Below are 26,293 nucleotides of genomic sequence, written 5' to 3'. Positions count from 1 at the left end.
TCAGAACAATGTGGATGAAGATGTCATACATCCAGAAACACAAATCAGATGAGTCTTGAAAATAATCCATTTCATTTTGAAATTAGGAAGATTTTTCGGAACTTAAGGGAGGATGCAGACCTAGTTACTTTGTGTTGAAGAAAGAAGGAGAAATGAAAAAAAATGGAGGGTAAATAAAATGTTCTCTTTTGAAGAGTGCGACAAGGTAAGGAAAGAACAAGAAAGATGAGAAGAGTTGTTTTGTTTTAGTTTTAGACTAAATGGGAAAGAACTGAGAGTATATATAGAGTATGACACAGGGGTCAGTAAAAAGGGAGAACAGAATGATTAAGGAAGCACTTGATGTGTATCTGTGTGTGTGTGTGTGTGTGTGTGTATATATATATATGTATCTTTACTATTTTAATCATATATTTTTAAAAAGGATTCAATAGTCCTTTGTTAGGTAAAATCAAAGTATGGTTACAGAAGACAGGAAATATCCAAGTTACAGTGAACATGGTTTATTTACAAAAGGTGTGACATTTGTACTTCTGTGCAACCTTATCACAGAGTGAAAGCACAGCCATCTGGTTTCTCCACGTACAAGGAAGATCCGAAGCAGAATGCACATCCCCTAGTGGTGTCATCACTGTGTGTCTGTATGATGGGTGCAGACCTCACTTTCCAGGACTCTCCTTTCTCATCGGTATTTCTGTTCCCCTATTTTGCTTCTACTTAGAAAGAGCTGGCCTTCAGACATTTCATGGCCACTTTTTGCCACTTGCTCAGGTCAGTTCTTTGAAATGTTATTGCTTATGAACTCTGACACGCACCCTTTTCTAGTAGAAGTAGAAGCTAACAGATGCAGACATCACACAATTCAATTCAGTAGTTATTTCATGAAAAGAAAACAGTGATAAAAATGATTTGCCAACTTAAGGGATTTTATACATTTTATTCCATTTTATTTCTGTGGCTCCAATTTTTTTTTAAGCAAGAAAACAACTTCATTTCTAAACATTTGTTACGTCTTTCTTTGCTAGAAACAGAAGAAACAGTTCTCTCTTTGACAAAACTCCCAGCAGAACAAAAGAAATGTTTCTCCAAATTAGAGCACAAGTCTTCTTTAAATGTCAGTGTTTGATAACTTTTTTTAAAGTATCATGGAGAACTTTAAAGCATTTTGTTTTCTTAGGATGGCAGTTTTGGCCGTTTTGCAGATGACCCATCTGAATCAGATCATTATCAATGTACTTTTATCTTCTGCATCTTCATCGTCACTGTCCGAGGATTTGCCTTGAAGCAGCCTCTGCCCCTCCGCCTGGTGCTGTGTTTCCTGCTGCACCAGAGGCTGAGGGGTTGGATTACTGGCACCCCTGTCTGGGTCACACCTCAGTGCAGGCCCTGGAAGGGCTCAGCATCAGCGGGCACATCACAGGGCAGGAGCCACCGCCGAGGCTGCCTCATGCACTCTCCCAGCAGCTCCATGGAGCCTTCTGAGCTTCGGGAGCGTGCCACAGCGAGGCACCCTCAGAGGCAGACATCCTGAAATGTATTTTTGATGAAGATATTTGAGGAGCTTTGTTTTCTATGTCACTTGAGCCTTTATTCCATATGTCCCAGATACTTGGTCTTCTCCTTCCTTGTTCTGATAATATGTGTGTATAGGGACATCTGAAATAGCTCTTTCTAGTGTCAGTTTCAAATCATTTAGGGTTTAGACCTATAAGAAAGTGATACCTCTTAAATATCTCTTCTCTCTTTTCATGTTCTCTTAAAATTCAGATACACTGCTGAATGTCTTGTGTTGTGCACTGATGTCTCTTCTTGACCTCTTCATTAATGCTAATTGTGATTTTTTTTTTAAAAAGAAGCTGTCTATTTTTGTGAAACTTGTCTCTTGATACTCTCTTTCCTTTTGTAATTTGGAGTCATGAAATAAAGCTCATATGGTGATCACCGTAAGCTCCATTTTCTCACCTATAAAAATAGGTTAACAACAGAATTGATTTCATATGGATATGAGCAAGTACGTTTAGAGTGTTTACAACATTACTTCACATAGCGTACATGTTCAGTGAATATCAGAGGTTACTTATTTATATCTTCTAACAATCCCATAAAAGGTTTAACATAAGATAATTTCCCCATCTAATAGATGAAGAAACAGATCCAAGTAGTTTGCCTGCAACTACACAGGTAAGTGGCAGAGCCAGAATTCAGGCCCTGTCAGTCCAACTTCAGAAACTGAGTATTTAATTTTTATCATTTTGGGAGGGGACACTTTTGAAATCTGCCTTCTTAGTACCTGTGCTTACCCTACCTTTCGCTGTTTTCAGTCTAGAGCACAAGCCACTTTCTTGCATGATTTTCCTGTCTTCCCTCTGTACCACTGTTATTTGGCTTCAGCGACTTATCATTCATGTTTTCCACCGTTACAGGTAACATCATGGCTATTTCCTCCCCTTCCTTCACCCAAGTGATCTGTGTATTCCATAGAGTAGGTCCTTGCATGAAATAGAGCACTCAATGTACCCCTTTCCCTCCTTTTGGAATGATTTGGTTTGGACAAGATTTTCCGATCTGTTGTCGCCTTCTCATGTAGATCTCGGCCCAATATTTGATGGCACCCATTTCTCTTACTACCTTTGCCTTCATTGCCATACAAGGATATGGCAAACATGGCTCCTGACCCATGAGCACCTTTACAGTTTTTATACTTCTCCCAAATAACAGATCACTTAAATAAAGACTATTGTAATAAAGACTACACCTTCAGAAAGTAAATGTCTTTCAAATACGGTTTTGAGTAAATCAGAAACTCAGCTTCCATGCAAAGTATGTCCCAGGCTCTTGGAGTGAACGCAGCCAAATATTCAAAATTGAATTAATAGCAGAGAATGATCCTATGTACATGTTGTGTCCTTTCAAACTCTTGCCAGATTTCCATCATCTTTGTTCTCACTTTTAGTCACTTCCTTGGTTGTTTGTGTGTAATAAAGTCTATTTATAATGTTTACATGTATTTACACAAACTGCCAGATAAGGCTTCCTAAAATTGTTAATTGTTTTTGTGATAATTTATGTGACCTGAGCTGATTTACCATTAACCCCTCTGTTAAAACATGGCTCACTTGGTTAATCCTCTGCCTGCGGCGCCGGCATCCCATATGGGTGCCGGATTCTAGTCCCGGTTGCTCCTCTTCCATTCCAGCTCTCTGCTGTGTTCCGGGAGTGCAGTGGAGGGTGGCCCAAGTGCTTGGGCTCAGCACCCGCATGGGAGACCAGGACAAAGCTCCTGGCTCCTGGCTTCGGATCGGCACGGCGCGCTGGCTGTAGCGGCCATTTGGGGGTGAACCAACGGAAAGAAGACCTTTCTCTCTGTCTCTCTCTCACACTGTCTAACTCTGCCTGTTAAATAAAAAATAAGTAAATAAATAAAAAGACGTGGCTGAGGTGGGCATTTGGTGCAGCAATTAAGGTGCCACTTGGGACACTTGTGTCCTATATTGAAGTATCTAGGTTCGAGTCCCATCTTGGCTTCCAATTCCAGCTTCCTACTAATGCATATTCTGGGAATTGCTCAAGTGCTTGCGTTGGTGACGCCCTCGTGGGAGCGGTGCATTGAGTTTCTGGCCACAGGCTTTGTATTGGGTATTTGTGGAGTAAACCAGTGGGTGGAAATCTATTTCAGGCTCTGTCTCTGCCTTTCAAATAAAAAATTAGCAAGGGAGTGGGGAAGAAGGGTGGGATTTGTTTAATTATTAAGACCTGGAGATAAACACTGCATTTAAGGTTATTTTGTCTAATAAATATGATTGTGTGGATGATGATGATGTTCACAAATTCTATTTATGAAACCAGTAAGGCCATATTTCTATTTAGAGATGATGTTAGTAGTGACTTAAATATTAGCCCATAGAGGCATTTTTTTTCCTTCTTCTTCTTCTTTTTTTTGGACAGGCAGAGTTAGACAGTTAGAGAGAGAGAGAAAGGTCTTCCTTCTATTGGTTCACCCCCCAAATGGCCGCTGCAGCCGGCGCGCTGTGCCGATCCAAAGCCCAGGAGCCAGGTGCCTCTCCCTGGTCTCCCATGTGGGTGCAGGGCCCAAGCACTTGGACCATCCTTTACTGCCTTCCGAGGCCACAGCAGAGAGCTGGACTGGAAGAGGAGCAACCGCGACAGAATCCGGCGCCCCAACAGGGACTAGAACCCGGTGTGCTGGCACCGCAGGTGGAGGATTAGCCTAGTGAGCCGCAGCACTGGCCTCATGTTTTTCTTCTTTTGAAAAACTGTATTTGATTGTATATGGGGTGTGTGTGTGTGTGTGTATGTGTGTGTATGTATACAAAAGAAAACTTAGAGAGGTAGCTGAGACTTGAAATTTGGAGGAAGCAAAGGTGAAATGATGGGCCTAGGTTTATACACCTGACTAGTCGGTAGCATAGCTTCACTGAACACTTGGGTGTCTCAGTGTCTCTTCTGTCAGTTTCTTGCTGTATTTCAAAGTTGGATCTACTTCATCTATCTGAAATGAATAGACTTTCCCAAATATCCTAGCTAATCCAGTCATACTTCCTCTTTTGTCATTCAAAATTAGTGAGTTTGTATGGCATACTGCTTGGTTGTTCACCTTACACAAGAGTAGTCACCTTCTTTCTCTTTCTTAAATTCAAAATCTGTGAGTCTGGTTGACTAATCAGTGATATAGATTTTTAAGATCAAAATCATGATTAAAAGAAGAAAATAACTGACATATTTTCTTTAAAGATTTATGAATTTAAAAGCCAAAAAAGGACAGTAATCCTAAGTTTTGTATATAACAAGACACTGGATTGCTTATCTACCATAAGCAGAGAGGATTAGTTTTATGAAAATGCATATTATGAAAAAAGCATATTTAATTTATTTTGGGAGATAAATTTTTAATTTACATTATAGTCAATGGCTTAATGGTTCACTCAATAAATAATTCAACAAATAAACAGTAAAAATATAGTCCAGCAGGAAAATAGGCAGGGGTATAAACAGTGACTGAATGGAAAGATGCATGGATTTCAAACTTTTTTGCAACCAAGTTAAACTTGTCTTTGATTTTTTTCTGTGAACTTTCTGAAGTCGACTCATATTAAGCCAACTAGATTCCCATTTATTTTGTGTACAAAGATTTGTGCATCTATTTGCTGCTGTGGAAGAGGTCCTTGGGATGACTCCTGATGACTTCCCACCTGCTTCAGTTGCAGAAGCATCATGGAAACTGAATTTCTTGCCTGTTTTCGTGAAAACTGAACAAATATTTAATTGCATTTGAGTTTATATTTCCCTTAAAGCCAAGAACTTTACTCATTTTCAACCCATGTGAAAATTACTGGATTGCTTTTTCTGTTAGTGACTGCAAGCATTGATATGCAAAGGAGAAACATGAAGGAAAACTGAGGTTTTTTTAGTTTCATGAATTGTTCTGTGAACAGAGGGAGCTTCTGCAACCTGAGCTCTGTGTTTATTTACTGTTTCAGTCCTCATTTGAGATAGTTGACTGCACTCACTCACTCATCGAGTGTTTACTGAAGCTATGCTGCATGAAAGCATTTAGTAGAAGAAGGGATGGAACACTGACACCCCTCCGAATGTCTACATTGTGTCGTTTCACATGAAAGGAAATTAGATTTCTTATTAGGAGCTAGATCTGGTAGCTGAGGCTTAGCATTACTGAATTGGTTTTTGTTTAAAACCATGTCAGTTTTACTGACTTTGTAGAGCTACACCTGGCAAAGCAGATTGCTCTGTAGAAAAGGATGCTGGTACCCTGTTTGATGGCAATGAAGACATTTGTGATTGCTTAGAAAGCACTTTTAAAGGTGGCTTAGATGGATTTAACAAATGGCACATTCAGATTTCTGTATCATTACATGAATATTCTGCTGCCGGATACTTTTTAGTAAGTATATATAACTATAGCATTGAAGTTTTGGAGATTTTTAAAAACTTTTTTGGTATGTTTTATTTATATTTATAAATATATTCATGTTATAGTCTGTTTTAATCAGTTCTCATATCATGAAGTATATTTAATAGATTTATAACCTCATTATTTACCTTTATTGATCAGGATTAAAATATATATTTAACTTCTTCAGTTGTACATTATGTTGATGTGTTACTTTTTACTTAACTGGTTGTTATTCATCGGCTTGCAAATCAACACCCCCTATAAGGTAGTAGTAAGATTGTTGGTGTCCTGCAAGGTTAAATATTGAATTACTTTATGGGACCAATTAGAACCAGCATTCAGATCCCTCTTAAGTCTTGTCTTTACTGCCTTCCTTGTTTGAGTGTGCTTTGCTTCTCTACTTCTGAGCCTTTGTGATAGATCCCTCCATATGTATGTGGCTGACCTTTCCTTTTCCCATGTGGGAGACCCAGAAGAAGCTCCTGGCTCCTGTCTTTGGATCAGCCAAGCTCTGCCCATTGTGGCCACTTGGGGAGTGAACCAGTGGATGGAAGACCTTTCTCTCTGTCTCTGTCTCTCTCTCTTTCTCTCTCTCTCTGTGACTATACTTCTCAAATAAATAAATAAAATCTTTAAAAAAATCTACATATTCATCCTGGAATATTGGATTAGCTATTTGCCATCACTGATACGGAGCAATTTCACCAGATAGGATCATGGTTGGTCCATGTCAGGCACTGTGTTCCGAGAACCTGCCCCTGTGTGGTTACCAGGCCTGTCCGCTGTTTTCCAAGCTAGTCCTCCTCCAGCAATAATGAGACTTCATGGCAGAAAGAAGTGCTGGCACCATTTTCTTTAGAAGAGAAATGTGAGCCAGTTGGAACTTGAGGCTTCCTGAGTTCTTATTTCCGTCCATCCAGTAAACGCATAATTAAACCACACTCACACACAATGACCAAATATAAAAGTTCTGTAAGATGTCATTGTGGCAGGGAGGGAGGAACCACACATGGGGAAAAATCCTAGAAGATAGATGCACATGTTTCTGAAGAATTTCCTCCGAATAATGGGGTTATTATTGATGTAAAATTTTTCCATATTTGCCAGCTCTTCTGTCATAAAATGTTCTAATTAGGATAAGACTTGCTGACGTCATTCCCAATTACATTGACTTAATTCAAGGTTTGTAAAGAATTATTAGAGGGCCGGCGCCGCGGCTCACTAGGCTAATCCTCTGCCTGTGGCGCCAGCACTCCAGGTTCTAGTCCAGGTTGGGGCGCTGGATTCTGTCGCGGTTGCCCCTCTTCCAGTACAGCTCTCTGCTGTAGCCTGGGAGTGCAGTGGAGGATGGCCTAAGTGCTTGGGCCCTACACTCGCATGGGAGACCAGGAAGAGGCACCTGGCTCCTGGCTTTGGATCGGCGCAGTGCGCCAGCCGTAGCAGCCATCTGGGGGATGAACCAATGGAAGGAAGACCTCTCTCTCTCTCTCTCTCTCTCTCTCTCTCACTGTCTAACTCTGCCTGTAAAAAAAAAAAAAAAAGAATTATTAGAGGCCACTGAGAATAGTGACACTACATTCAGATTAATTAACTTGATCATGAATGTATTAAGAATATTGGTGTAGCCAGAGTGCTTTTTATGAATGAAGGAGCAGTATAAAAATATTGATCACCTTTCTGCTGTGGTTCATGCTTTACTCATTACTGTCCCACAGTTTATAAAGTGAGACTTCCCAGAAATAAATTGTGAAAGCGACATTTCTGGTTGGTGATTTAGAACAAATTATTTAGCCACCATGTGCCTCCCTTTCTTTATAAAGTAAGGATAATGTTATCTGTCACACAAAGGTGTAATGAGAATTAGATGAAGTCCTCAGCCCAAGGCCTGTCACATCATAGGTATTTGAACATCAATGCCATTTTTGACAAAAAGATTGCTATATTAATTTTAAACTTATTGACTAAAGAAAGCCACTTCATTCCAAATCAGCATAATTTGTACTCTGACTCCATTATGAAGCTTTAGAAGTAATGCTAGATAGATCTCCGTTATGCCAATTACAGTTTTTATAAAGGCCTTTCTTTATCTGATCAGCTCTTTGGTAATGTATGAATTAATATATACCCTGATCTTCAACATGCGTAGGTGGGCTTATTTCCAGCCTTATATTTAATTGAATCATTTTTTACTTTGACACCCTGCATGTCAAAAACAATCCATTTTAAGTGGCGCACCTATTTTTAGGAGAATAGTTTTTGAGACTTAGGTAATTCATGATGCCATATGGCCTTGTTCTCTAATCCTTTTTATCATTAAAGCCTTGTGTTAAATAAATTTGTCTTTTCTTGATCTTTTTTTTTAAGTTTCATCTAAAATACATTTAACAATGACATTTCCCTATAATTATGAAAGTGATACATTTTTACTAGAGACAATAAAATCACTCATAATCCTCTTGCTTTAGTTTAAGTCTTCTAGCCTTTTCACCAGTCTACTGTGAAATTTTCTTCATTGGTTCTCCATGGGTCTTTTTAGGGAAACCAAAAAAAGAAAAAAATAGCCATCAAATACTAGCTTGGTATCCTGGTTGTAACATAAGTGTGTGTGTGTGTGTGTGTGTGTGTGTGTGTTGTTGGTCTTTATCAGAATGGGTAGCAGATACTCTGAACTCTGAATACCCCTGCCTTGATGACTCTCCAGGGCTACTTTAATTGTTTTATACTGCTGTTCCCAGCTCCAGTTAATTTTGTGCAGTTATTTTTGAATAATAAATGCAAACTCTCTATGGCTAACAGCACTCCTTGACAATGAGTATTTGGGGACTCTGAGAGCCTTGTGGTGAATCAGTGATGTGCTGATATTGGGTGTACCCGGAAATGCTTTTTCTTTTTTTCCCTCTGAGGGTTGCAACCTGACTTGGTTCTTAAGATGCTAGACATTATGTGTCTACTAGAAAAAGGGGAACATTTATTGCTCTGCTACAGAAGTTACTCAGACATACCTCTGGAGTGGGAAGCTTGACATGCTATACAGTTGAGCATCAGATTTCATGCCCTTCTTTCCTTCTGGCTCAGGTAATGGCTCATTGTGAGTGTGAGACTATTATTAGGCTCCTTAAAAAAGAAAATTACGAATGAATAGATTGGACTTTGAATTTTAGATACAGTATAAGATATAGTATGTGAAGATTACTCAGAAAATAATATGTTCTACAAGATTGAGGGAAAATGATCATATCTTCAAGAAGTATGTCCATTTCTTTTCTGCTTTTTTGAAATATTTTCTCAGGAAAAAAAATAAGCTACTGAGGATAAAAATCTAGTTGAAGTGGCAACTTGACCTCAGAAGGAGAGAATTTGATTTCTGTAGAAATGTAAAATGCAGCCTTTTCAAAGACCTTAGTAATGTGTTTCTCCAGACAAGTGTGCTTGATAGGGACTGGGGAGAAACAAAACAGAAAAAAGAAACCCAACTGCAGCATCTTTCCCACCCTCCCAGCCCCCAACTTCTTTTGGTTGGTTGCTGTTTGCTCACCTTTATATCATCTCTTCGTTCTTAGTTTTCAGTTTGTTTTTTTTTTTTTGACAGGCAGAGTTAGAGAGAGAGATAGAGACACAGAGAAAGGTCTTCCTTTTCCGTTGGTTTATCCCCCAAATGGCCGCTACGGCCGGCGTGCTGTACCAATCCGAAGCCAGGAGCCAGGTGCTTCCTCCTGGTCTCCCATGCAGGTGCAGGGCCCAAGTACTTGGGCCATCCTCCACTGCACTCCTGGGCCACAGCAGTTTTTCTGGGTACATATGGGAATTGTTTGTTTATGTGGAAACTCAAAGAAGTAATTTATACAATATGTTTCAAATAATACTATGTATGCAAGAAATCAGTCTTTAGAAACTCCATCTAATGAACTTCATTTTAGTTTTTAAAAATTTTTTTACTTATTTTTGTCTACTTGAATGGCAGAGAGCAAATGAGAGGAAAAGTATGAGAGATTAAGTGATCTTCCATCTGTTGGTTTCCTTCCCAAATACCTGCAACATCCAGGGCTGGGCCCGTCTGAGGCCAGCAGCCTAGAACTCCATATAGGTCTCCCACCTGGCTGGCAGGGGTGCCGAGTACTTGAGCCGTGTCCTGCTGCCTTCCCAGACACATTAGCTGGAAGATGGATCAAAAGTGGAGGTGGAGCCAGCTTTGTGTTTAGCAGGTAAAGCCGCTGTCTGCAATGCCAGGATCCCATATGGGTGCTGGTTTGTGCCCCACTGCTCCGCTTCCTGTCATACTACCCATGTGAGAGAAGCAACTTGGAAGAAGCTCCTGGTTCCTGGCTTTGACTTGGCCCGGCCCTGGTTGTTGTGGCCACCTGGGAGTGAACCACTGAATGGAAGAGCTCTGTCTCTGTCTCTGTCTCTCTCTCTCTGTAATCTGACTTTGAAATAAATAAATAAATAAATAAATCTTTAAAAAAGGAACAAACAACAGCAACAACAGCAAAACAAAAGTGGAGGTCCCAGGACTAGACTAGCACCTCAATATGGGTTGCAGGCATTAAATGACTGTTTACTTAACCCCTGTGTCACGACACTGGCCTCTTGTATGTCTAATAAGAGACATTCCATCTTATCAAATAGAAGTGACCCTTCTCTAGGAATTTCAGAAGTAGGCACAACTGACTACCACCATTACACTCATGGGTGTCCGGGGCATCATCTTTGGGCTTTGCCTTTCCTTGATGTGTTATCAATTCCTCCATTCCTGGTCTTTGATAATATCACTTAGTTCTCTTTAGAAATTTACTGTTCATCATGCATGTAAGTTGCTTACCATTTATCTCCTCTATTAGTTGATAATCTCATCTAGGGCTGTATTTGTGCTATTTCTTGCTTTACTGGAATAGTTCCTTTTATCTAGGAGATATTCCCTTCAGAGTCCCAAGACATATGCTTTGCCTTGAAACTGCAGGAGATTAATGTATCAAAATGAATGCCAAAAGTCTCTCAAAACTGAGCAAGCAAACATGAGACCAGATAACCACAGTTCAGCTAAGTGAGAAAGGGGGAAAGCATTGGAAGCCAAGGACATGCCTAGGTTTGAAGTTCACTCACAGAAGAAGCTCCTCAGGGAGCGGAGTGACAGAGAACAAATGCAACTATTCACCCTCCATTTTGCTTACATCATTGCTCCAAGGAGAGTTGGCTTCAGGCACAAAAGTGCAGAGCAAACACAGGAGCAATTAAATGATCGAAAAATCAGGATGTTGGATGGTGCCGTGTTTCTCTGAGGAGTTCTGCTTTAAGACCTGTGGTATCTGTTTTATAGAATTTTAAACAAATGTAGGGTCCAGCTTAGTCTGTCACCTTCAGTTGTCTTTGAAGAACTCTAAAAAATTGGGGAATCTTTAATAGCCTTGAATTGTCCAGATATTCACGGAAGATGATGAATTCCATGAACCAGAGCCCAGGGTGGTGGCCTGACCTTCCACTGTACATTTTCTCATCCTCCTTCTTCCTATGAAAACAGATTGTCATTCAGAAGATTTCTGAGCTGTTAGGAAGCAAAATAGCTTTTATAATTTCATGAAAAAATTTCATAAATAGCCTTAATTCCTGTTTCTGATCGCATTGTTGTTAGTAGACTGCAGATATTGTCTATCTGCTTGTGAAACATCGGTATATACCTCCAATTATGTTCTTGTAGATGACAGAGCTGTAGGGAATTGGATAATACATTGCTTGTGGTGGTGCTTTAAAATGGGCTGAGTGGGAGGGCCTCCAGTAGGTGCTGTTTTGGTACTATTGTTTTTTGTTTTTTTTTGGAATCCGGTAAGGGGTTGGCTCATTACTTCATCACTGAATCTTAGTTGCTGGAAAGTGTGCTTAGTGTAGACTCTTGGGCACAATCCAACAATAGAGGTAGAAATCAGTGTAGTAGTTTGGAGCAGAGTGGCCAAGGCCTGGCTGAGAGTGGCTGTGGAGAGCAGGGAGTGGATTGGGGAGTGTGAAAGTGAAAAGAGAAGGAGGGAGCAGAGAGAGAGGGAGAGTAATTAATGAAGCCAAGTCCCACCAAAGGTGAAGGGGGTAGGGACTGAGAGTGTGGTATCAGAGAGCACTGCCCTGGGTGTTGTCCTGTTGCATGTTGTCATTCATTCCTGGGATCAGGATGCATGGGGAGTGGGTAACCAGTACCTGCCACGAAGAGGATTGGAGTTTAGAGCAGAGAGAGTTGTGAGCAATGAGTTGAGTGTTAGGATAAATCAAACTCTTGGAACCTTGTTTAAGAAGTAAATTACTAATTATTGAGCACTTTAGAGGTGATATAATTGCATGGCCCATGAAGAATACTCACAGGTTTTAGCTGTTGACAAGAGCAATGTGGTTTACAATGTTTTGTGACTATCACAGTTTAATACATTCTTTGTCCAAACTGGTATGCGTTCAGTTTCCAAAACGAGGCAGGACACTATTAGGTCCACTCAGCGCTTAGGAGACCATATCTGGCAGTAAGTACAGCCTGGCAACCACATTCCAAGAGGGATTCAACTGAGAGTAATCGAGAAGCTTGCAATGCAGTCCATGAGGATACTCCAAATTCTTAGAAAATTTTGGGTGTTTATAGTAAGAAGGAGACTGGAGTATTGAAAAGGTCAGACAGAGGAAGAGAGGCCATGAGAAGCTGGTGTGGGGGCCTCGGCTTCACACAGTTGTTCTCAACCACATTTGCACATTAGTGGGCAGTTGTCATGGGATTTTTAAAAAACATCCCATACCAATTAAATCAGTGACAGGGCCAGGTCTGGTTATGTTGTAAACCTCCCCAGGTAATTATAATCTGCGGACAGGGTTATTGGGAACCTTCATCTTCTGCAGTACTGTAAGGGGTAGCCCATCCACCCCAAGGGCTTGGCTAGGGCACACAGGGGTAACTATACTTTGTGGCACCAGAATGGTAGTCCCTGTTTTGTTGCTTCCAAGAGACTGTCAGGATGTAGGCACTTCTGCCTCATCTTATTGTTTACCCCAGATACTGCCCAAGGCCTAAAATTCCCTGATCATCCTCTATCTGTCAGACCTAATTCCACCTTTCTAAAAAAAAAAAAAAAAAAAAGTCTCTTTCCCTGTCCTTTAGGCTCTTCCTGTGTCTTCTAGATCTAAAACATCATTCTCTGTTTAGCAGATCCTGAAGCTCCTCTACCTCTTTCTTTAGTGTTTTCTTTATTCTAGCCTTACAGAAGACTGGCTCTGCCTGTCGTTTGGCCTAGACCTTTGTGCTGAGTTCTAGGCCCGTAAATACCAGTGCTTTCTTTCTGTTTCGGCTTGGGTATTCCCAAACTAAGATCTTCCCAAACATGATCATGGCATTTTTTGTTTAAATTTCCCCTTCTTTAATTTCCCACATCTCAATAGATGGTACCTCCAACCACTCAGATACTGAAATTGGGAAGTTTGGAGTCTTCCAAGTTGAAATGGCTCCATGGCATCCTCAAAGTATGAACAGTGAGTGGTTTTACCTTTTAAATGATCTTCCTAAGTCTACTGATTTACACGTGTTCAGTATCTTTCAACTGAAGGTGTTATTTTACAGGTTCTCTGATCTTCCCATTTGACAGACAGAAGCCTCTTGACTCCCTGTGATTGTGTTGCAGTGTCCTTTGGCCTTAGGTGTTCTGTGTCTCTCTTCAGCCAGACTGTCCACTCCTTTTGAGTACAGGGACATGTTGATATTGCTTCTGTCTTACCCCAAGCACAGACTCACCATCTGTTAGTTAATATTTGTTGGATGAGGAGTGAGTGATTAAAGCTTCGTTCAGTGAAAGGCTGTCTTGTGGAAGGTATGTGGACATACCTTGAATCAAAGAGTAGAATTTACAGGAAGCAGATTTTTGTTTCAGTGTAAGGAAGAGCTGAATAACTTGGGTTATTATAGAAGAGTTTGAGATACCCTGAAGTCTTGGAAGAACTGTTTTGCGGGTAGCGGGACTATTAGAGTAGACAGTGCAGCTGGTGACGACCTTATCTGTGTATTTGGGGTGCTGAAGGAACACTGGGGTTACTTCTGATTGCACAGTGTAACAACACTCTAAAATCCCTTGTTGACAGATTTTATTTTTATAAAGGTGCGGAGTTGCCTGGTTTAAAATTATTGATGTGTGTAGTCCTCTTTTTCCTCCTGTGAACGTTATATGTCATTCTAATTTCATGTTTCAAAATATTATTAGCTTATATGTTCGATAAAACATTGATAATGATGAATTATGCTTTAGTAGAAATCATTTATTTTCATAAGTAATGATTATTGTTTGAATATATTCTTTTCTCATCACAGTAAATCTTCAGACTTTTTATATTTTTTAGTTATGTCCTGATAGTCATTACACTAATGTTTTATGGATCTTTTGATTTTATTTAAAAAGTAATTTAACAGAGGCTAGTATTAATCTTCACGTACTTTTCTGTAAATTATTTTGATAAAAAAATTAGGACAATGTGTAATTACTGAAGGTTTCCCTTGAAATGCTAATTTAATTTTCTACAATAAAGCATAGTAGATAGCACTTTCAGGATATTCTAAAATAGCAAAGATAAATAGTAGTGAGATGACATTTTGTTCACACATGAATAAAAATTGAGTTTAGATGATAACAGTAAACCCATGAATACTTAATTAGCTTTTTTGGTATGGTCAGCATTTTAACTTAATTTTAAATAGGAAATTAATATATGAATCACTATTAGTGTAACTTCCCAAATATTTTTAATAACTTTGCCAAAGATTTATAAATTCAGACCAAAATGTTGTCTTTGCTGAATTCGAGTTTGTTGTTTTCATTCTCTCAGGAGTATCTACATTCTCTTCTATTGCCTCTATACCAATACAATAAGAAGACAAAAGCATTGTATCTTCCTGTATTTGATATTATTTTCCATAGCAGTTTCTCTTGAGACAAAATCATAATGGAAGGGAGAAGCAAAATATATTAAATTTCCCAGAGTATATTACATTTCTTTTAGGTATAGTGCTTTAATTTCCTTTATATCCTCTGGACATAATTTCTTCTAGGTTTTAGCACATAGACACTATTTTCAAAGATGACCTAGATAATATTTGCAATTTTGATTTATTATACTCAGTTATCCTATTAATTTGAGGTAACTAGTGGAATAGAAACCTGTAGACTCTCCTCTGAGAATTGTTTGTCCATAAGGAAATTCTCTTTGAGCATAGTTTTTTGAAACTGCACAACATTAAATGAGCAAACAAATGGATTAAGAAAAAGTGAATAGGTATTTTCTTCACTCAAGCTTCTAAAACTTGCTTCACCCTCATAGATAATTTTGTATCTATAAATTTATGACACACAGCATTGTGCAGAGTGTCTGAAGTTGGCAGAGACTGGCTGACTCCCTCTGCAGCATGGCTCCGCCCAACCCCCCTTTGTTCCCTTGTTTCTCTGCATGCAGCCAAGGATGCAGCTTTCCCCTGGGCTGCACTTGCTGGCTTGCTTGTCCAGTGTGATGGGCAGACTGGGGCACTGAGCCGCTCATCCTGGGGCCTGAAGTGAACCTCACAGTAAGGTCAAGCCGGGGATGTCAGCTGCTGCAAGAATGAGAGAAGAAATAAGCTCAGAAATAAAACAGCTCTCTATAGAGCTTAGAGCAATAGAGGTGTATTTGGCCCTATCTTCAGTAGAATGTTCTTTGGTAATATTAACACAGTTTAAAGCACTTTTCCCACCATGCTGTTCAACTGAATTAATATCACTCCTGGCAATCAAGCCTGATTGCCTTCTATTCATTAGATTTTCATTTAATTAATAAGACTTGTTAGAGAGGAATCTTCAATATTTTCCTGTAAACAGCTCTAATTTATTGATTCAACTTGAATTTTGTAATTATTTAAAGTTATTTAAATCAATGTTTGATGTGAGTTTTGAGCCTTCATAAAATAACTTAAACCTACAAGATAATTAGAAGATACAATGTCATCTTGTTTTTCACAGAATAACGGGGATGTTCTTTTGATAATTTTAAAAGCTGAAATTAAAAAATTAAAAAATTAAAAAATTAAAAAATGAGCCAGTCATCTAGAATTTTAAGTATTCAGACCACTCTAAAGCGTAGAATGTATATGCATGAGAGAGAGAGAACATTAGAAAATTTCATGATGTCATTTTTTCCCAGAGTTACCTTTTCCAAAAGTTGGAGCCAGTGACTTAGCATTTTATATTAGGCTTTAAAACAGAAGGGTTCAGCACTTGCTTAGTGTCTGGGTATTTAGGCAAAACTAATTAAGAAAGGAGAAAAATCACAGTGACTCTTAGGTTACAGAGCAGTTTGATAATCAGTGTGATTCTGAGTGGAGAACCAATGAAGCGGAAAAGAGGGAGGTGCTGAGTGGCGATCTGTGCTGAGATGATTAAAGGAGGGTGCGTGTTTTGAAGCATGTCTTGGGTGCAAAAAGGTTAATTAATAAAGCAGTCTTCAGATTCTAGAATTTCAAGGAAATGAGCACTTTTCTGTATTTAAAACAAACTGTGCCTTTAATCTGAAAAAGAAAAGAAAATGAATATTTAAACCAAACATGAAATAAGATATTGAAAGTTTTATAGAATTTTTGTATTTCTGAAATGTTTAATAACAATCATTTTCATGCTTCAACTAATTTGCCTGTATGTGAGGAAAATGTCAAGAGATTCATGATGTCAGTATTTATTTAGTAAGACTTTTTGAGAACCTGCTGTATGCCAGGAAGGTTCTGGTTACTGGACATTGATTCATTAAGAAAACAGAAAAAGACCCTTCACTTCTGGAGCTTACTGTATAGTATAAAATTTAAGAAAATTTTTAGCTTCCTATGATGTAGTAATATAAAACCCTATTGTCATTAACTGTTGTGATGATCAGAAACCTAAAAAACCTAACACTTGGAGGTTCAATTCAGGACGGATTCAGAATCAGAATTCCCTGAATCTGGGAGTTATTCCTTGATGTAGTTGTCATAGAACATTTGTTCAGATTTTTTTTTTCTCCAGAAAAACAACACAGAAGAGGCCATGAGATTACTTGGGGTTCATCTTTTGTTGTAGACTCACAGGCTTGTCTGTTTCCAGTGTGTTTCAGGGCAATAGTGTAACACACTGGCCTGAGTGTGTTTTAGGCACACAATCTTCAGAAACACAATGCCCCAGGATTCCAGAACTCAGTCCACGGTGCATGGGAGTTAATGCTCTCAAGGGAAACAGAAAGCTCTGTGAGAAGGTGTGTTTTATGGGTGAGGGGGAAATATCTGTAAATGAAGGGAAAATTACATGCAGTTCCTGGAATCAGTCACTGCCTCCTTGGGGAGCCAATGATGAGCTCAACTGGGTTGAGAAAAAATCCATGCAGATGTCAGCGCTGACTGCATCCCAGCCCCAAGGCTTGCCAGAGGCCTCCCCTCGTCCTAAAGGACAAGGTGAAGAACACAAGGTGCAGTCTCCAGCTGGACTCCATGCACAGTAATTTCCTGACTGCACCTGGGTACCAAGCGCACAAACACGTTTGGAAAAATCAAGGTAACGCACTCAGGAGAAGGGATTGCGTAGCAAAAATGCAGCAGGCTAGCCCTTGCAGCTGAAACACAAGGAATGATGAATACAGTGACTTCCAGCCTTGAGGAGGGAGCACACTGTGGAACCTTACATCCAATTGTCCTTTCCCACTTCATATAACCAGTAATGTGTCTCAGCAGTTAATTAAATGAGAAATGCCACTTGGATGGCTGGACTGTGATCAGTTCCTCAGCCTTTGGGCTTTGTGGTTATGGCAGTGTTTGAGCAAAATTAGATCAACTAGATGTAGTTTTTAAAAAAGAGAAATACAGTTTTAGAAATTTGAAACTCTTCCATTGGATTATCTGGGCCAAATGAGTTCTTTTTGGTAGCATCTTAATTTGCAACAAGATACCATTGTTGACCTATTATATTGGCAAAATCAACCATTGATAACGTACAGCACAGGAAATGAAGGGAGGAAAGAGAGCTCCCGTTGTTTGGAATTGGAATCTTCTTCTGTAGGATAATTTTCATTATTTATCAAACTTAGAATTAGAAATGTGCATACCTTTTGACTTTGCAATTCCACTCTAAGGAATTATCTTACATATCTTAATGGAAAATTAACATGTACAGGAATATTCATGAGATCTTTGTAGTAGCAAAAAGTTGGGAATAAGTTGGATGCTAATCAGTGGAGAACTGGGACTAAATAATGCATGTACACAAAGGATTACCCATGGCCTTTCAAAACCAATAGACAGTTTAATATGAACTTAAAAGGAAGTCATCAAAATATATTATGTGACAAGATAAAATTGTACTCAGTGTTATATACTAACATTTTGTACCTGTGTATATGTACTCCATATATGTGGTTATGTATTTGTCACACACACACACACACACACACACACAGACTTCAAAAAGTTCGTGGAAAGTAGAATTAAAAATTAGTTTATTTTGATGCAAAAAATGTTGAAATACATCTACATGTAAACTTCATGAAAATGTATGTTATGAACCGACCATACATATATTTTGATTGTCTTTTTTTTAGTGTTTTGGTTTCATTTCTTTTTTTATTTTCATTTTGAATTAGTTTTTTAACAGAGTCAATATGATTTGTAGATACAATTCTAAGAGCATAGCAATATATTATCACGTACATTTTGATTTTCTTACACTTACACTTTTAATTCTATTTTTCATGAAATTTTTGAAGTTTTCCTGTATACATTCAGAGGTACATGTATTTTCATTGTATTTTTTTTCAAGCATCTTTATTTGAACGTCAGAGTAACAGAGAGAGAGAAACATAGAGGGAGAAACATCTTCCATCTGCTGGTTCACTTTCCAGATGGCCACCATGGCCAGGGGTAGGCCAGGTCGAAGCCAGGAACTTCATCCAGGTGTCCCACATGGGAGGCAGTGGCCCAAGCACTTGGATCATGTTTGGCTGCTTTTCCCAGGCCATTAGGAGAGAGCTGGATTGTCAGTGTAGCATTCAGGACTTGAACCAGTGCCTATATGGGATGTCTGTATCTCAGACTGTGGCTTTAACTGCTACACCACAACTTTGGCCCCCATTTTTTCTTATGCTAACACAGACTTTTAATTCCATTTTCCTTGAACTTTTAAAAATCTCCTTGTTTACATGAAAGTTTACATATGTGAAAATATGTATGAACAATAGTAAGTGGTGACCTCAGAGGATGGGAACTGATTGGCTGGCTATAGGGAGATATGGTAATAAGGATCTTGGATCTTTTGCATTTTTAATAGGTGTGGTTTTAAAAACCTGTTTTCACTAACAAACAAAATAAAGTACGGTGCTAAGCCTAGTAAAGGTACAATATAGAGCACTCCAGCAGGAGATAGACGTACATAATCCCTTCTTTTTAAGTTGAAAGAACCGACTGGATAAAGAGCTATATCCATGGTGCAATCTTACATTTAATTAGAGCTGACACACATTTAGAATGTGTCTGGAGGAACCATCTGTTTTGGATAGGTCTTGTGTAATCTTGTAATAGTATATTCATAACTTCTTTTTGATGATATATATGATATAAAACAGACAAAACATAATTTTAGGAGACTCATAAAAAATAGGAAAAAAGAAGCAAATGGGTGTGGAGAAAAAAGAAGGCTCAGCATCAAGTTTCTGCCTTTGGGGTTTGAATGACCTCAGCTAAAGACTGAAGATGAAGACATTCAGCAAAAGAAAACAATGGTGGAGCTATTAGAAATACAAAGGAAAAGAATTATTTCAACTGCTTGATTTTTAATTAATTTGAGGATAGTCGTCAAGCATGGTGATTTTGTTAAACACTAGTTCCATTCTGGAAGGAACAGAGTGAATCACAAAAGAAACTGATTCAATCTAGGCCTATGGAAGTATGAGTATTTAAAATGTGAACATTTATGATGATGATACAGAATTCCCAGCCTTACTGAAATTAACCTTGCTGTACCGGGTAATTGAGTCACTGACATTTTCAGTACAAACGTGTATACAATATAAATTGGAAGGAAGACAGTTAGAACCACAATGGGCACATACGTATTTGCACTGTTGATTTTTTCTTTCATTTCTTGCAGAGTAAATGGGAAGTTGGTAGCCCTGAAGGTGATCAGGCTGCAGGAAGAAGAAGGTACACCTTTCACGGCTATCAGGGAAGGTGGGCAGTTTTACTGGTTATCTTTGTTTTCATGTTTGTCTTATGCTCCTAGCCTTTTAAATATTATACACCTCTGAATATGCTGGGTTTTAAAATTCTCTTGGGAATATGTAAGTTGAAATGTACAAATCTGTACATCTCACAGTCATCTGAAATAATGTTCAATAAACAAGACCGTCCTGCTGTGTGCTCAGCTGTGGGGGAAAGCTGCTGTGCAATGAGGGTGCAGCTGGGGTACACAGTCAGTCATTTGCATTTCTCCTTTGTCCTTTATTTTGTTTCTATTGTTTACACTTTTCTATTTTTTTCTTATTGACATGTAAAGATTCTTTATTTATTGGGGACCTTAATGTCATGTTGTTTGCTTCCACTCTGTCATTTTTCTAAAAATTCCTTTCAATATGTACTTATTTGCAACATAGTAATATTTTAATTTTTGTGAACTAAAATTGATTTGTCTTTTGCTTTATTAATTTCCACATAAAATATTTCTTTATGAATAAAATGCCTTCTTTTACTCATGGGGATTTATTTTAGTTCTGTTTTCATAGCTTTTAGGATAAGTGGTATCACGTCTATCATATCTAAAAATTCAGGTTACCTTGACATAGACCTCAGTTTATTTTTCCATTGAAGGCGTTATTGCTGCTGGGGTTCAATTCCTTGCTTAGGCTCCTGACTCCAGCTTCCTACCAGTGCAGGTCCTGTGACGTGGTGGTGACGGCTCAAGTAATTGGATTCCTGCCACCCACATGGAAGACCTGAGTCATGTTCCTTTTGCCCAGGTCTGGCCAGTCCCCACCCTGGTGTTTGTGGGCATTTAGGGAGTGAACTAGTGGATGGGACCTCTGTCTGTGTCTCTAAAATTGAGAGGAAAAAAAGTTTATTTTGGTGCAAAAATGTTGAAATCCATGCATATTTTTTCATTATATGCAATTTTGTGTATTTTTGAAGATGCCACTCTGAAGGATTTCAGTTACTCATAGATTGACATATTTGAAATTTCAAGGGGCCTCAAAAATTCATGAAAAATGTGCACTGTCTTTTAATTTGGTTTTCTCATGAACTTTTTGAAGCTCCTTGTGTGTATTTGTATATTCAAAATTATGTGTGTATATATATATGCTATTATGTGTGATTTTCATTTAATAGTTGTAAAGGCAGGAAAAAGTAGTAAAAACATGTGTTATCTAACAAGGATATTTAGCACAACGGGATTGAAAACGATTGGCTGAGATGGAACAGAACGTTCCTCTTGAGCTGTGTAGGAAGGCAAGGTTGAGTGCTATTGAGTTTGATTATAGTAGGCCCTGAATGTGAGAAAATAGATAAGAAATGCTAGGCCAATAGGAAAACAGGAGGAAAATGAAACTGGCCATCAGCCATGCTTCCTAGTATGCTGGGTATACACTAGAATTAGACAGCCTAGCCTTGTTAATGAGTAAATCCAAGGTTAAGGCCAAGTTAGTAATGATATTAGAGAATCCAGTGTAGAAGCAAGTGGGTCTCTAAGTTGGAAGTTCAGAGTAGAATCAAATAGGGTCAAGTTGAAAATTTTGATGATCTCTTTGTTCATGTTGACTAGGTAGGTATAAGGCAAGGCCTCTGGGTACCTTAAAGAGTAGGCCTAGGTCAACACAGGAAGCAGGGAATACAGTGAATCTTTGGAACACTGAGGTCTGGGTTTGACTGGCAACATGACTTTATTCCAAACCTTGGGATGTGCTTAGGACCTAACCTTGACTGTAATTATGCAGCAGAAAAAATTCAGGCCTGTGTAGTTGTGACCTTGTCCTGTGGATTAGGAGAGCTGCTGAAGACTTTTGAACTGGATATTCTAGGAAGAGAAATTCAATATTAGGACAGGACCTAAAAGAAATAAAGAAGAGATTGGAAACTGATAAATCAGTCTTTCAAAGTCATGAGTGCAAGTTTTGGGGCAGGTGTATGTTTCAGTGAGTTAAGCTGCCAATTAAAATGCTCACATTCCTTATTAGTGTCTGGGATGAGCCCTTCCTCTGTATCAGATCTAACTTCCTGCAAATGTACCTAGGAGGCAGTGAGTGGTGGCCCAAGAACAGCCACCCACATACAGACTCAGATGGTATTCCTCACTCCTGACTTCTGCCTGGCCCATCCCTAGCTGTTGTGGTCCTTTGGGGAGTGAACCAGTGGATGGAAGATTCCCTCTACCCCCTCCACCTCATCCATCTGCCTTCTAAATTAAATAAAACAATAACAATAACAAAATTTCAAAGTAGTACAAGTTTGAAATTATGAGTTTGTTTTAAGGCAAGGACAAAAATGATACAGAGAACGAAATGCCAGAGCTGTGAAAATTATTGATTATAGATTATATGAGAGAAATATCAATGTTTTTGTATTTGAATGAGTGAAAAATGTTGCCAGAGATAAAAATACTTTGTGATTGCATGGAGAGTTGTTTTTAATATTTTATAACTTGCAAGGACTTAAATTATCCAATTTAATCTTTAAATTAGTCCTTTGTAGAGGGTCTTATTTTTCTATTTCATAAAATTTGAATTGTTTATAGAATGTGTATTACAAATGTAGAGTTGAGTCTCAGAAAGATTAGATGCCTTGTCTAAGGAATTGGATCTTATACCCAGATCTTACTAAATTCCACAAAACAGTGTTGTTACTAACTTTTTGGATTGTTTGATCTCAATTTTTGATATTTTGAGTTCATGAGACAATCTGTATGAAAATGCCCTGTTGGTGATATGAGAGTATAGCTCACAAAAAAGTTAACATAAGCAGTGTTTATTTATCATGGTCCTTACAAGGAAGCACAGTGAGATTTTTGTGGGAGAGGACTTGGAGTGAAACGGGGACTTGGTTGCAAGGCAGTGTCATGAGGTGGGAATGCTCTTGGAGTCTGGAAACTTGAGTTTCGATCATAACTTTGTTTCTCCTCATCACACTGTGTAAAGGAAGCCACGTGTGCCAGTTGGCTAGGGCTGCAGTCATCGAATACCACTACCTGAGTGGTTGGAACAACAAGTGTTATCTTGTTTCGTGGACTGGAGGCTGGAAGTCTGAGGACAGGATGTCATGGACTCTGTTCCACACTTCCCACCTTGGCTTGTAGATGGCTGTCTTCTCACTGTGTCTCCATGGTGCCTTCCATCTGTTCCTGTCTGTATCCAGATGTCTTCCTATGGACACCAGTCACATTGGGTTAGGGAGCACACTGAGGACTTCTTTTTAAGTTCATCACTTCTGTGAAGCCCCTGTTCCCACAGTCACATTCTTTTTTTTTTTTTTTATATTTTATTTCATTTATTTGACAGGTAGAGTTATAGACAGTGAGAGGGAGAGACAGAGAGAAAGGTCTTCCATCTGCTGGTTCACTCCCCAAACGGCAGCGATGGCCAGAGCTGCGCTGATCCGAAGCAAGGAGCCAGGTGCTTCTTCCTGGTCTCCCATGCGGATGCAGGGGCTCAAGGACTTGGGCCATCCTCTACTGCTTTCCCAGGCCATAGCAGATAGCTGGATCGGAAGTGGAGCAGCTGGAACTAGAACCAGCGCCCATATGGGATGCCAGCGCTGCAGGCGGAGGATTAACCTCCTGGGCCACAGCGCTGGCCCCCTGCAGTCACATTCTAAACTACTGAGGTTAGGACTTCAATGAGATACAAGTCAGTCTACAGCACCACTGAATAATTTTGGACTGTAGTGACCCTACTTGCTTTTAAACAAGAGTTATTTTGTCTCATCTTTTTTTTTTTTTTTTTTTTTTTTTGACAGGCAGAGTGGACAGTGAGAGAGAGAGACAGAGAGAAAGGTCTTCCTTTGCCGTTGGTTCACCCTCCAATGGCCGCAGCGGCCAGTGCGCTGCGGCTGGCGCACCGCGCTGATCCGATGGCAGGAGCCAGGAGCCAGGTGCTTTTCCTGGTCTCCCATGGGGTGCAGGGCCCAAGCACCTGGGCCATCCTCCACTGCACTCCCGGGCCACAGCAGAGAGCTGGCCTGGAAGAGGAGCAACCAGGACAGAATCCGGCGCCCCGACCGGGACTAGAACCCTGTGTGCCGGCGCTGCTAGGCGGAGGATTAGCCTAGTGAGCCGCGGCGCCGGCCTATTTTGTCTCATCTTTCAGGAACTCTCTACCTTGTTATTGTGGTTTTAATTTCCCAAGGAGTCTTTCAAGGTAGAGTTTTAAATGCTTTGGAGATCAGGGAATGATAGAGGAGTTGTTGAGGACTGGGTGAATGGATCACAAAATGACATTTAAAAATATTTTATTCAAGGATTTTTCTTTGAAGAAATTTTGAGATTTTCCTAATATAATCTGACTTCAAAGTGATTTCTGATGGAGATGAATGACTCTAGTAGGAATAAGTATTAAACTTATTTCTCCTCATTTACCTCCTCATTTACCTTCTCATCTCTTTTGCAGTCTTATTTTTCTGTTATGTATGCATGGAAACAAAACTTACCACTTTTGCTCAGCTTTTCTGTCTTTTCCTATTAATACTTCCCAAAGTCTCCTCACAATAACTCCTCTGTGTATCTAGTGGTAAGACTTGAACTATTTAGGATGAGGTTGGAAGCCACTTGGGATATGTTCATTTTTATATTAGTGAGGGACCTGCATAGCTTGTTCAATTGAAATGAACTCTTGAAGTTGAATATGCTTGTCTTCTGCTGTTTTGGTCAATTCCTCATCCACAAGATGTTAACAGCAGGAAGATTTCAAAATAGAAAGGCACCCTGCACAGTAAAGTACTTTTCAAGTGGCTGTTTGCCAGTTGCTGCTGGCTTGCCTAGAAATTTAAATTTTAACACATAATTTTTACCTGAAGTGGAAATACTTTGCAAGCAACCCTAATCTTACCAAGATTTATGTCCAGAGGTGGACTTTGAACTTTATCTTGTTGAGCTGGAGTGAGTAATGGCTTAATTCAGGTCCAGGTGCTTTGAAATTCACTCTGTCTTTGATGGTGGCTCAGAGAAATAAAGCAGCAGTGCTGAGGGCTAGCTTTTCTCTTTTAATTCAGAATCCTTGTATGGTATCATCTTTCTTTATAGTGATAAAGTGTCAGGAGATACAAGAAGGGTTTGAGAGGGAAGTGGATGAAATGTCTTTGGAGGTCCCATCTTTGAAGCAACCTCGAGCTGTGTATGATATTATATTCTGTATAAAATATGTATATAACATAAAGACACTTATTTTTGCCCAAGATTTTCCTAGACAGGGAGTGAACATGAGGGAACCAATTTTTTTTTTTTAAATTTATTTCTTTATTTGAAAGTCAGAGTTGGAGGGAATGAGAGAGGGAAAGGGAGAGGGAAGAGGGGAGGGGAGAGACAGAGACAGAGATGGGGGGGGGGGTCTTCCATCCACTGGTTCACTCCCCAAATGGCCCCAATGGCCAAGGCTGAGCCAGGCTGAATCTAGGATCCAGCTTCATCTGGGTCTCCCACATGTGTCTAGAGGCCCAAGGACTTGGGCCATCTTCCACGGCCTTCCCAGGTGCATTAGCAGGGAGCTGGACTGTAAGTGGAGCAGCTGGGACTTTAATCCATGCCCCTATGGTATGCTGGGACTGCAAGAAGTGTCTTTACCAGCTACGCCACAGTAGCTGCTCCTCTTTCATGGATTTTTTTTAACTCTAGTGGATTTAAAAAAAAAAAGATTTATTTATTTATTTGGAAAGCAGATTATTTGAGTTACTTGAAGCAGAGGCAGGGGCAGAGAGTGAGAGATCTTCCATCTGCTGGATCACTCTCCAGATGGTCACAACAACCAGATGGGCTGATCCAAAACCAGGAATCACGATCCAGGAGCTTATTCTGGGCCTCCCACATGGGTGCAGGGGCCCAAGCACCTGGACCATCTTCTACTGCCTTCCCAGACAATAACAGAGAGCTGGATCGGAAGTGGAGCAGCTGGGTCTCGAACTAGAGCCTGTATGGGATGCCAGCACTGCAAGCAGCAGCTTACTGGCTATGCCACAGTGCCGGCCCCTCTAATGGATTTTTTACACAAGAGTTATGCCTAAAAATAAATTTAACTAATCCAGTAAGGAATAGTTTTAAATCAAAATAGTAACAACATTAATAGATGATATTTAATGTATGTTTACACTTGGTATATACACAGCCACAGCCTACTCTCATCTGATTC

At 39.5% G+C, this 26,293-nt stretch overlaps 1 protein-coding gene across 12 annotated transcripts in view; it reads left to right on the top strand.

The window, feature by feature from the left end:
• The window catches only part of CDK14 (cyclin dependent kinase 14), a 742,587-nt gene that overhangs the window by 314,989 nt on the left and 401,305 nt on the right, over nt 1-26,293 (top strand). For all 12 annotated transcript variants that reach the window (XR_011382804.1, XM_070058416.1, XM_070058421.1 and 9 more), the window contains 1 exon segment: nt 20,062-20,141. Coding sequence is in view for 11 of the 12 variants with exons in the window: in XM_070058416.1 (XP_069914517.1) it covers nt 20,062-20,141 (80 nt within the window). In the remaining variant the exon portion in view is untranslated.

Source organism: Oryctolagus cuniculus, chromosome 16 (genome assembly GCF_964237555.1).
Source record: "Oryctolagus cuniculus chromosome 16, mOryCun1.1, whole genome shotgun sequence".
NCBI classification, from domain to species: Eukaryota; Metazoa; Chordata; class Mammalia; order Lagomorpha; family Leporidae; genus Oryctolagus; species Oryctolagus cuniculus.
The sequence above is the reverse complement of the archived record's forward strand: the minus strand, read 5'-3'. Positions and strand labels throughout refer to the sequence as shown.